The 12,141-nt window shown below is 43.2% G+C and overlaps 2 protein-coding genes across 4 annotated transcripts in view; one reads left to right on the top strand and one right to left on the bottom strand.

The window, feature by feature from the left end:
- Positions 1-1,475: 1,475 nt before the first annotated feature.
- On the bottom strand, positions 1,476-7,522 carry LOC139408898 (sorting nexin-18-like). 2 transcript variants are annotated; one of them, XM_071153332.1, is made up of 3 exons: positions 5,736-7,511; positions 3,620-3,836; positions 1,476-1,546 (listed from the first exon to the last, which is right to left on the bottom strand). In XM_071153332.1, exons 1-3 carry the CDS (start codon positions 7,216-7,218, stop codon positions 1,543-1,545), a joined length of 1,704 nt encoding a protein of 567 aa, XP_071009433.1. In that variant the 5' UTR covers positions 7,219-7,511; the 3' UTR covers positions 1,476-1,542. The 2 variants fall into 2 exon arrangements, with proteins under 2 accessions (XP_071009433.1, XP_071009434.1); XM_071153333.1 differs by lacking the exon at positions 1,476-1,546 and having other exon boundaries at positions 1,804-3,836; positions 5,736-7,522.
- A 3,113-nt stretch (positions 7,523-10,635) lies between these two features.
- Positions 10,636-12,141, top strand: part of LOC139408899 (ADP-ribosylation factor-like protein 15) — a 75,924-nt gene continuing 74,418 nt past the window's right edge. The window contains exon 1 of one of the 2 annotated variants that reach the window (XM_071153335.1): positions 10,636-11,030. In XM_071153335.1, coding sequence (XP_071009436.1) covers positions 11,019-11,030 — 12 coding nt within the window. In that variant the 5' untranslated portion in view covers positions 10,636-11,018. The remainder of the gene's footprint in view (positions 11,031-12,141) is intronic. The other variant, XM_071153334.1, reaches the window with a different exon arrangement.

Genomic DNA, 12,141 nt, shown 5'->3' with positions numbered 1-12,141 from the left:
TCTTGCGTGAGCATGAACAGTAACTTCAAAAAGGTGTCGCCACAAAACAGTCTTCAATGATTGTGGACTGTGGACATTACATAAACTGTCAGTTCGGATCACATTAATAATTAAACGGGTATGATGGTAGCGGAAATCCCTCCAACTGTATAGAGAGACCGTGTTTTTGACATTGATGCCATTGCAGTTTGGCTGCACAGTTCAGAAGACTGCTATAATAGTCTGAATTTCACATTTAGAAACACCCTTCACAGCCAGACTGCAATGTAGTCGATCTCAAACATGCAGTCCTTCTGAGAGAGGAGAACAACCAGCCTGTGTAGCAATGAGTCATAACTGAATCAGCTGGTTGTGCTGTGCTTTGAACTTTGCTCTGAGAGAGAGAGCGTATGACCAAAAGCTGTTTGGTTGCTGCTTTTCCTGACTAACTTAACCCACCCAGGCAATGTTTGTGAATGTGAACTTCCGTGAGGACAGACTTGAATAGGGGTCTGGAGGATTACTGTTTCCCTCTTACTTCAAAAACGTAATGTGTATGTCCAACGATTATCAGGACATGGGCCGTGCTTGATTTGGGCTGGAGCTGTCCGGAGAGCCATACCAGCGCCTCTATAAAACAAAGTAGCCCATCACCGGCCCAGAGCCAGGACTTGAACCAATTTTTCTCTGCAGATCCTCTCATGCTCTGTCAGGTTGGAAGGGGAGCATTGCTGCTATTTTCAGGTCTCTCCAGAGATGTTCTATCGGGTTCAAGTCCGGGCTCTGTCAGGGCCACTCAAGGACATTCAGAGATTTGTCCCAAAGCCACTCCTGCATTGTCTTGACAGTGTGTTTATGGTTATTGTCCTATTGGAAGGTGAACCTTCGCCCCAGTCTGAGGTCCTGAGCGCTCTGCAGCAGGTTTTCATCAAGGATCTCTCTGTACTTTGCTCCGTTCATCTTTGCCTCGATCCTGACTAGTCTCCCAGTCCCTGCCACTGAAAAACATCACCACAGCATGATGCAACCACCCCCATGCTTCACCGTAGAGATGGTGTTAGGTTTCCTCCAGAAGTGACGCTTGGCATTCAGGCCAAAGAGTTCAATCTTGGTTTCATCAGAACAGAGAATCTTGTTTCTCATAGTCTGAGAATTTAGGTGCCTTTTGGCAAACTCCAAGCGGGCTGTCATGTGCCTTTTACTGAGGAGTGGCTTCCATCTGGCCCCTCTACCTTAAAGGCCTGATTGGTGGAGTGCTGCAGAGATGTTGTCCTTCTGGAAGGTTCTCCCCTCTCTACAGAGGAACTCTAGAGCTCTGTCAAAGTGACCATCGGGTTCTTGGTCACCTCCTTGACCAAGACCCTTCTCCCCCGATTGCTCAGTTTGGCCGGGCCCACAGCTCTAGGGAGAGGCTTGGCGATGGAGGCCACTATGTTCTTGGGGACCTTCAATGCTGCAGAAATGTTTTGGTACCCTTCCCCAGATCTGTGCCTCAACATAATCTTGTCTCGGAGCTCTACGGACAATTCCTTCGACCTCATGGCTTGGTTTTTGCTCTGACTGTCAACTGTGGGGAAATGAAAAGGGGGATACCTAGTCAGTTGTACAACTGAATGCCTTCAACTGAAATATTTCTTCCGCAGTTAACCCAACCCCTCTGAATCAGAGGTGCGGGGGGCTGTCTTAATCGACATCCACGTCTTTGGCGCCCGGGGAACAGTGGGTTAACTGCCTTGTTCAGGGGCAGAATGACATATTTGTACCTTGTCAGTATTTATTATAGATCCAGTCTTCCTGGGGTCTGATAAAATTAAGGCAGTTATACAATTATTATTATTTTTTTTTTTTTACATTACAATACATTCATTACAGAATACTTTACTATTTACATTTTTGACAACTTTTACTTCAACTACATTCCTCAAGAAAATAATGTACTTTTAAATGTACATTAATTTCTTTATGAATGTAGTGAAGTAAAATTTGTCAAAAATATAAATAGTAAAGTACAGATACCCCAAAAAAACAACTTAAGTAGTACTTAAAAGTATTTTCACTTAAGTACTTTACACCACTGAACTTCGGTAAACATAATCTAATGGATGGACTTGGGAAAAGACAGCTCCTGCACTTCTTTCATCCCGAGTCAAGCACTGGACATGGGTGAGCAAACACAACAAACCCAGTTCAGCAAGATAGCAAGATAACAAGAACAACAAACCATTTAAATTCCCTTCAAGTGTTTCAGATGTAACTTGACCCAGAGCTAGTGGAAAAGGAATCTGGTCTAAATAATGGACGCAATGGAGGTGGAGTAACTTGACCTATTGGGAGAGGAGAAGAGATGGTGTCCTATATCAATAACAGTGGGCCTGGTAGTAGTACCTGAATTGCAGCCATGCTGTCTGCTAAATGTAGACCGGGCAAACATGAGAAAAAGGACTACACAGTGTTCTTTGTGTGATCAAGTGAATATACTGTGATAAAGGTTCCTTCTACATGTATTAGGCTGTTCAGGGGCGATGTGTGTCAAGTCATCTAGCACTACCCTAATCAACCTGGTAAAATAACTTACATTCATTAGACTTTTGGCTGTCATCCGACAACTGTGTTTTGGGAGGATACCAATCAATGGTCCTTCAATCGTCAAATTCACATGCAGTACATGTGTAGGAGGAAGGATTTCATTTCAACAATGTCCTTCGACACCAGGGAATCCCACAGAGACATCATTTGCAGTATTATTCTGGCTGAGTTATTTGTGCCTCCATCTCCATTGGGAACAATACGAAGGAATAAAAAAGCAGGTGTTCTGTTCTCCTCCAGTGTTCTACAATCTTAAAGCTTGTTCCTGGCACAGAGCTCTCTGGGAGGTCTCAAATAATGAGGTTCAGAAACTACAACAGAATATTGAAATACCAACCCCCCCATGGTTGCCCCCTCTATAATAAGACACACACACACACAAACACACACACACACACACACACACACACACACACACACACACACACACACACACACACACACACACACACACACACACACACACACACACACACACACACACACACACACACACACACACACACACACACACACGTCATTCATATTTGCCATGAAACTGAAATTGTTATATTTGTTCAGAGAAAAAGGCAAATAAGGGGGATTCAATGCAACAGGTTAAACATGTATTTTAAGAGATATCTTTGCAATTCTATACAGTTCCTTATGGAAGACATCCCACTCATTTCATGAAGTGACAAGTCTTGTATGTGATGACTTAACATATCCCGTCAAGCTAGACTACGCGATCAGGTTTTGCGGACAACAACGTCAACGAAGGAGTGTCTTCAGTATCTTTCTACCCCATTTTCCCCCATCCGTCACTGCATCACCTGCATAGATCCACTCACTTCCCACTGTAGAATGGATGAATAATCTGGTCACGGAGAACTGAACAAGTCATTCAAGTGCCCCATCTCCTCCGGGGCACTTTATTTATCATCTCTAGCCATCTTTCTTTATCTCCCTCTCTAAGTCCCCCTCCTCTCTCTCCCTCTGTCCCCGCCATCCTCTCTCCATCCCTCTGTAGCCACCCTCCTTTCCTCAGGTCCCTTATATTATGTATTCGTCGTACTTCTGAAGTGCCTCCTCTAACTTCCCAGTGATCTTCTGGAAGAAGCTGATCTGCTGCTGGAGGTGGTGTTGCATCTGGCTCTTGAAGTCACGTACGCGCGTACGGTGGAAGTGCTGGATCTCAGCCAACGTGGCACAGGAAATGATGTTACAACGCTCGTTGATGGTTGATCCCTCCCCTTCCTGCTTCTGGCACTCCTTCACTTTGGTAAGGGCACCTGAGGAGAGAGGTGGCGGAGAGGGAGAGGGGGAAAAAACGTGGGTGGGAAAGGGGGCATGGAAAGGGTTTCGAGAGAAGGGGTGTCAAAACTATTCCTTAAAGTGGGGGAAAGGAAAAAATGATATCTTTAGTCATGCAAACTCTAGTTGAATCCTAAATCTGTCTCTGAAAAGTTTTTACATGACTCAGGGAAAAGAGTTGACTGTGGTTTCATGCCCTTTCTGGCCAATAGAGTAGTAGACTGAAGCCAATGCTCTACTGTCTCACTCACACAGAGTTATAATCTTCTAACTAAAAGCAGTCTGTCTAATTTACAACTTATTGCACTGTGGAGTATTCAGGCTAAGAGGTTCTCCAAGGCCGCAAACACAGAGCAACCTTTTTACTAAGTGAATAGCTAAAGAACAGCGATAGTTTTACAAGTTGTAAATGAGATATGAACCGTACAAATGTTGCAGTGAAGGACACATACTTGAGCTTTGAATGTGTAAGTGGAAGATCTGACTTAAGACTTGGCCGCTGCCTTACTGAAATAACCTTCTCTACAGCCATTAGAATAGACCCTTATCTGGGGAATACAAAATACCACACAAACGTCACACTCACGCAGTCAGTCTCCCACGCAAACGTGGATGAATAGACAGACATACTAGTGATGTGAAATGAACTTGGTTATTTTCAGCGCTCGCATGCGATTACAGTACCAAAGCACCAATAAGTTGAACTGTTTCACCGGTGCCAGTGGGAAGAGATTTGCCCAGGCATATTGTGGAGCAGCTCCCCAGATCCCCACCCTTGGAGAGGAAAATAATTTAATCCTGAGGCTGCTTCCATTCCGACATTCCAACATTCCCAGGGCAACGCCGGACAAGGGGCCCCGGAATCTCCTCCTTCTCATTCTATTCAGATGTAGGATAACCTAACCTTCGACGTCTCAATTGAACTTGGGACTGCATAGCGTGTAACAAACAGTTCCCCGTATTTGTGTATCTCCTGTGTGATAAATCAAAGTGACAAATCAGAGAATGTTGTCTTACTTGGTAAAAAACGAGAACGAGAGAGTTCCGTTGAACCGTGTGTCCTTCCTTGAAGACTAGGCCTATCTGCAGTATCTTCGAGCCCTGCGCTCTGATTGTAGGCTCCTTTATCAGAGTTCTATTCAAAAAGTTACATACTTCAGCATTTGGCAGATGTCCGTGGTTTTATGTGCCAAAGCCCCAACCTCTGATCTCACTCTCTAGAGTGGGTGTGAGACAACATTTCTGCAAGGACAGGTAATTACATGTCATGCCTTCCAGTCATGTTCGAGTGCATTACTCAACAGCATAAACTGTAACAGCAAACTTTTGCCAGCAAGCACAAAAGTTTTACATAATACAAAACATGTGTGCATCAAGCTCCCGAGTGGTACAGCGGTCGAAGGCACTGCATTGCAGTGGTAGACGTGTCACTACAGACCCTGGTTCGATCCCGGGCTGTATCACAACTGGCCGTGATCAGGAGTCCCATAGGGCGGCCCACAATTGGCCCAGTGTCGTCCGGGTTAGGGGAGGGTTTGGCCGGGTCAGGGCCGTCATAGTAAATAACAATTTGTTCTTCACTGACTTGCCTAGTTAAAGAAAGGTTACATAAATAAATGTTACATGAACTGACGCAACATTAAAAACATAAAGGATCTCGATGCAAGGGACTTCACGGAATGCCAGGGCAACATTTGTTTTTTCTCATCATTAACATAACATCCGCGTGACATGACCCCTATGGGGGTAGTGACCAAAGAAATCAAATACCTATGAGGCTACACTCAAATGGCCATGGTCAGAGGGGCTTTGACTGGTCTCTGGACTATGGCATTTCTATGGCATAGACCAGAGACAGCTGTGACACCGTACTGTACCTTTCTGAACATGGATGATATCAGGGTAGTTGGCCAGGTGTCCCTTGTACAGGTCCAGCAGGTCCGATATGGGGTCCAAATCCTGTCTGGGCTGCTCGGCAAAGTAGTCTCCTATAACCTCGTAGGCCTCTCCTGTGAATGCTATGGCACGGTTCAGTCCTACGGAATAGGCCTGTTGGTCCATCTCAAAGGCTTGGCCCAGCAGTTTGAAGGACTGGCCCACTTTCTGATACTCTTTCTTGAAGCCGGTGATCTGCTTCCTGGCGAACTCGTTGATGGTAGCGTTGACTAACAGACAATTCTCATCCATCTTCTTGGTGAAGGCTTTGAAACCGTCTATTTTGCTCTCCACCTCCTGTAGGTCCAGTGGAACGGCCGGGGTGGAGATGGTCAGGAAGAAGTTAGCGCCAGTCAACTCATCCTTCTCCGCCTTTCGCTTGCCCATCTTCCACGTCTTCTCGTCTGTGCTGGGGCAGGTGAGGAAGTGCTGGAAGACGTCACACCTGGCCAGGACAGGATGGCTCGTCATGTGGTTCATCCACCATATTAAACCTTTTCTGCGCTTGGAGACAAAGTCCTGTTCGAAGCGCCCCGTGGCCTGTTTCTCGGGCAGATGGGGGACTGATATGACAGGGAATCGTTCCACTAGGCGGGCATAGAGCCAGTCAAAGTGCTTGTACCTTCTATTCACCTGGCTCTGGGTATGAGAGGGCGTTAGTCTGTATGACATGTAACTCTTCATGCCTTTGAATTTAGTCTGTTTGGTGGGGTCATCGATAGAGCAGGCGAATGGATATGGGTCTTCTTGCCACTCTGGCCCATACTGGCCCATGACAACACAGATCTTGTCCCCGTCCTTGACAAAGGCAGCCGCCTCGCCCAACACAAAAGCCTCTCCGCCTGATTTCACAAAGGTTGAAAACCTGTTGAGGTTTTTACTCACTGTGGCTGAACTTTTGGCTTGGGCACTGCTACGTCTCTCAGGTAAACTGGTAGTGACCGTGTATGCTGTGGAACTAGTTCCATCATTGTCATGTATCGTTCCAGGTTCATCCGCCACAGTCGAGCTGTCATCCCAGTCATCATCCCAGTCGTCATCGCTACCTTGACTGGTCGGGTAACTGTGGTGCTGTGGAGTTTGCACAGGATAAGCAGAGTGGGAAGAGTTCGGGACTGTAATGCTCTCAGCACGAGAGTGGGACTGGGAATGGTATGATGAATCATATCCACTTGATGGCAACTCGGCTTGACCATGACCTGCCGACATGCCATTGTTGTTGGAGGAGATGTCAGATAAATCATTTGTGAGAATCTCCACATATGAGGCTGGAAAAAGACCAGTCTCCCCTCTGCTGTTAGTCCCCTCTAACCATCCCTCGACATCTTGTTCGCTGTACAAAGTAACAACTTCGTTCTCAGTAATCGATATCTCTCCTGGATTTTCGGAACTAAAGTCGTACAACGCTCTCGCTCTAAACGCCATAGTTTATATTAAAAAAATAGGAGCGCGCAAGACTGAGTACTGATATTAATTAGTCATGCGAGCGAAACATGGGATCACCGTTTCACTTTGTATTCAGCACCAACCTCTTTAGTTTTTAGTTTTAGTCCTTTGCAATCAATGCGGCTGTAGAATCTCGTCCGAAAATAAGTTTCGAGTTGTAAAGCATGTGCCTGTAGTCTGTAAATTCATGCGTAAAAAGCAAAGAACAATGTCTTATTTTTCTTCATGAATAGGTAGGAGGGAGAAAGTCTTATTCCAGATGCTTCAGGCTCGTAACAGGACTAGTCCTCACACGTAATAAGCCTGAATAGTCGAGGGTGGAGCTAGTTCTAGGTTACATTCAACCTGGTTTTAATGTCTATGCATCCAACAGGCAACACAGCAGCAGTCACCAACAGATTTGGTCAAGTTGCCATATTGTTGCTGTATTGTTACAATGTTGCCATATTGTTATGACGTCGTTATAATTATTATTACTGCACTATGCATGCAGTGTGCATTGGGATTTTGGAAAAATAAACGTAACCATTTCATGCAACTGGAGTCTGTCTGTTTTACTATTCTGAGAGGTTTTGGGCATTTGCAACATCTAGGTAGCCTCTACTGCGAGATTTTCACTGTCCCCGTATTTGTTATATCATTCAAATTAACCAAGAATAATCTAAACCTGAAATTATACCACGGCTGTGTGATAATGTAACACAGGTCTGTGAAGTGTGGCCTAACATTGATTGTTTCTCTGTTATCTATGTTATCCCATAAGGTACACCTCATATTCATCGTTTATATATTGTACATTTTCATTAGGCTACAATGCAGGAGTGTAAAGTACTTAAGTAAAAATATGCCAAATCAAATGTATTTATAATTAAGCAATAACGCCCGAGGGGATGTGGTATGTGGCCAATATACCACAGCTAAGTGCTGTTCTTATGTATGACGCAACGTAGAGTGCCTGGATGCAGCCCTTAGCCGTGATATATTGTCCATATACCACAAACCCCCATGGGTCTCCGGATCCTCAAAAAGTTCTACAGCTGTACCATCGAGAGCATCCTGACCACTTGCATCACCGCCATGTATGGCAACGGCTCGGCATCTGATGGCCATACAGAGGGTAGTGTGTGCGGCCCAATACATATATACTAAGCGGTGTCAGAGGAAGGCCCAAAAAATTGTCAAAAACTCCAGTCACCCAAGTCATAGACTGTTTTCTCTGCTACCGCACGACAAGCGGTACCGGGGCGCCAAGTCTAGGTCCAAAAGGCTCCTTAACAGCTTCTACTCCCAAGCCATAAGACTGCTGAACAATTAATCAAATGGCCACCCCAGGACATTGACTCGGTACTGGTACCCCCTGTATATAGTCTCGTAATTGTTATTTTATTACTTTTTACTTTAGTTTATTTAGTAAATATTTTATTAACTCTATTTCTCGAACTGCATTGTTGGTTAAGGGCTTGTAATTAAGCATTTTACGGTAAGGCCTTTAAAATATTTTTTAACCTTTATTTAACTAGGCAAGTCAGTTAAGAACAAATTCTTATTTACAATTACAGCCTAGGAACAGTGGGTTAACTGCCTTGTTCAGGGGCAGAATGGCAGATTTTTACCTTGTCAGCTCGGGGATTCGATCTAGCAACCTTTCACTTACTGGCCCAACGCTCTAACCACTGCTGGTCTACACCTGTTTTATTTGGCTCATGTGACAACACAATTTGATTTGATTTATTGCTATTAAAAACTGGTTACCAATGTAATTAGAGAAGTAAAAAATAAATGTTTTGTAATACCCGTGGTATACCATGGCTGTCAGCCAATCAGCATTCAGGGCTCGAACCACCCAGTTAATAAAGCAATTTTTACATCAGCAGATGTCACAAAGTGCTTACACAGAAACCCAGCCTAAAACCCCAAACAGCAAGCAATGCAGATGTAGAAGCATGGTGGCTAGGAAAAACTCCATAGAAAGGAAGGAACCTAGGAACAAACCTAGAGAGGAACCAGGTTCTGAGGGGTACCAATTAAGTCGTTTTTGAGGGTATCTGTACTTTACTATTTATATGTTTGACAACTTTTACTCCACTACATTCCAAAAGAAAATAATGTACTCCATACATTTTCCCTGACACCCAAAAGTACTCATTACATTTTGAATGGTAAGCAGGACAGGAAAATGGCCCAATTCGTGCACTTATCAAGATAACATCCCTGGTCATCAATCTGCTGCCTCTGATATGGCAGACTCACTAATCAAAATTGCTTCATTTGTAAATTATACTGAACAAAAATATATACGCAACATGTAAAGTGTTGGTCCCATGTTTCATGAGCTGAAATAAAATATCCCAGAAATGTTCCATAAGCACAAAAAGCTTAATTCTCTAAAATGTTGCACACACATTTGTTTACATCTGTTATTGAGCATTTCTCCTTTATCAAGATAATCCATCCACCTGACAGGTGTGGCATATCAAGAAGTGTGCAATGGGTTTGCTGACTGCAGGAATGTCCATCAGAGCTGTTGCCAGAGAATGTAATGTTAATTTCTCTAGAGAATTTGGCTGTACATCCAACCTGCCTCACTACCGCAAACCACCTGTATCACATCATGTGGTCGAGCGGTTTGCTGATATTAACATTGTGAAGAGAGTGCCCCATGAACAGAGTGCCCCAAGCACAACTTGTATCGTCACGTATAAACCACTAGAGGTCAAGACTCGCACATTATTGGAGGGAGGAAATTCTCTTACTTTGAAGATACAGTTAATTGTCATGTTTTTCAAATAATAAAACCCTGATGTAACGATGGTGACTGGTTTAGTGTAGCAAATGGGACAGCCTTGCAAAATTGTTTAATCGTTCAAGTAAATGAAGCAAATACTGTACAAAGGTCACGCGACGTCCAATGACGAGTGGGGGAGGTCATAAAATTCAAGAAAACCAACTTAAGTACGTTTCCGGGTTTCGACCAAGTTCCAAAACGGTGGTTGAGGTTTTGATTTGAACCCATCCAACTTTAATCGATAATATAGCATCAACAACATTTATTTTGATGTATAGGGTTTCAAATGTCTGCGATATATCATATAGTCAGGTGTATCCAAATTAAGACTATAGCCGGATATCACCGTTTCGCTCGAATATCTTTCATAATGCTACGCCTGATAAAGGGCTATCACTAGTTACCACAGCCACAAAATGGCTATATAAAATGGCTATATCGTAAAAATCCATGAAAACACAAACGTGATTTTTGGTCTTAATATAAGGGTAGTGTTAGCAATAAGATTAGCAGTGTGGTTAATGTTAGGTTTAAATAGGATTTTACGAAAATAAATTATAGAAATGGGCGGGTTTAGCCATAATTATGACTTTGTGTCTGTGGTAACTAGTGAAGACCCTGAAAAAACTATCCATACTTCCTGCAACATGTCCTGTACAGCCCAAAATCGGATTCTTGCTAGGGAATAAAGACCAAAACAAAGCCAGGTGAAAAGAAGGCCGTGCATAGAATATCATGTTTAGATTTATGTTAGCTAGTCTATAAGAAAATAGCAATTGCATAACCCACAGAGTTTCAACGCGTCGAAACCAACACGCTCTGCACACATTGATTATATTGCTGTTTTTGGCCAAGGTGGGGAATACAAAGGCTAAATATTTTACACCAAAACAAGATTTGAATGCATCCATTTTACCTGGAATACGCCGACCCCAACCAACTTCGTAGTTGAAATCTCATTTTTTTTGAAGAGCACGTCAAACTGAAGAATTTCATGGATTATCTGGTATGGTATATTCCTCTGCTTTTCATGCTGCCATGTGTGACTTTAGTTTACCTTAACTTCAGACAATTAGCCAGTTTTGGTGTTTTATAATTGATTGATTGAACACCGTATAAAGGCTTTTGGGGTCAGTCTATCGATCTGATCTGCTTGGAGGAGCGCTAGTTTATTGACCATTTTACACCAACAAAAATTGCAACCATTAAAACTGGGCCAACAAACAATCTTGGACTGCCTGTAGTTTTAGCCATAATAGGCTAGTAGCCTAGTCATAATGGCTATTAGACCGGCTGTTTAAAGCTTGAGCTCATTCTAATATTTTTTTATCACATTATATGGTCTTCATCGTATGTATGTATGTATGTACACTACCATTCAAAAGTTTGGTGTCACTTAGAGATGTCCCTGTTTTTGAAAGAAAGCACTTTTTTTGGTCCATTAAAATAACATAAAAATCATCAGAAGTACAGTGTAGACATTGTTAATGTTGTAAATGACTATTGTAGCTGGAAACAGCATTTAAAAAAAAAAAGTAATATATACATAGGCGTACAGAGGCCCATTATCAGCAACCATCACTCCTGTGTTCCAATGGCACGTTGTGTTAGCTAATCCAAGTTTATCATTTTAAAAGGCTACTTGATCATTAGAAAACCGTTTTGCAATTATGTTAGCACAGCTGAAAACTGTTGTTCTGATTTAAAGAAGCAATTAAACTTGCCTTTAGACTAGTTAAGAATCTGGAACATCAGCGTTTGTGGGTTCAATTACAGGCTCAAAATGGCCAGAAACAAAGAACTTTCTTCTGAAACTCGTCAGTCTATTCTTGTTCTGAGAAATGAAGGCTATTCCCATGCAAGAAATTGCAGAGAAACTGAAGATCTCGTACACAGAACAGCGCAAACTGGCTCTAACCAGAATAGAAAGAGGAGTGGGAGGCCCCTTTGCACAACTGAGCAAGAGGACAAGTACATTAGTGTCTAGTTTGAGACAGACGCCTCACAAGTCCTCAACTGGCAGCTTCATTAAATAGTACCCACAAAACACCAGTCTCAACGTCAACAGTGAAGAATAGGCGACTCCGGGATGCTAGCCTTCTATGCACACCTGGAAT

This window comes from Oncorhynchus clarkii, chromosome 5, assembly GCF_045791955.1.
Source record: "Oncorhynchus clarkii lewisi isolate Uvic-CL-2024 chromosome 5, UVic_Ocla_1.0, whole genome shotgun sequence".
Classification (NCBI taxonomy): domain Eukaryota; kingdom Metazoa; phylum Chordata; class Actinopteri; order Salmoniformes; family Salmonidae; genus Oncorhynchus; species Oncorhynchus clarkii.
The sequence above is the reverse complement of the archived record's forward strand: the minus strand, read 5'-3'. Positions and strand labels throughout refer to the sequence as shown.

What these genes read in the sequence shown, in the direction of transcription:
- LOC139408898 (XM_071153333.1), bottom strand. Translation starts at nt 7,218, where the DNA reads ATGGCGTTTAGAGCGAGAGCGTTGTACGACTTTAGTTCCGAAAATCCA. An exon ending in TATCATCCATGTTCAGAAAG is followed by an intron (nt 3,837 to 5,735) that starts GTACAGTACGGT and finishes CTCTCTCCTCAG; the next exon opens with GTGCCCTTACCAAAGTGAAG.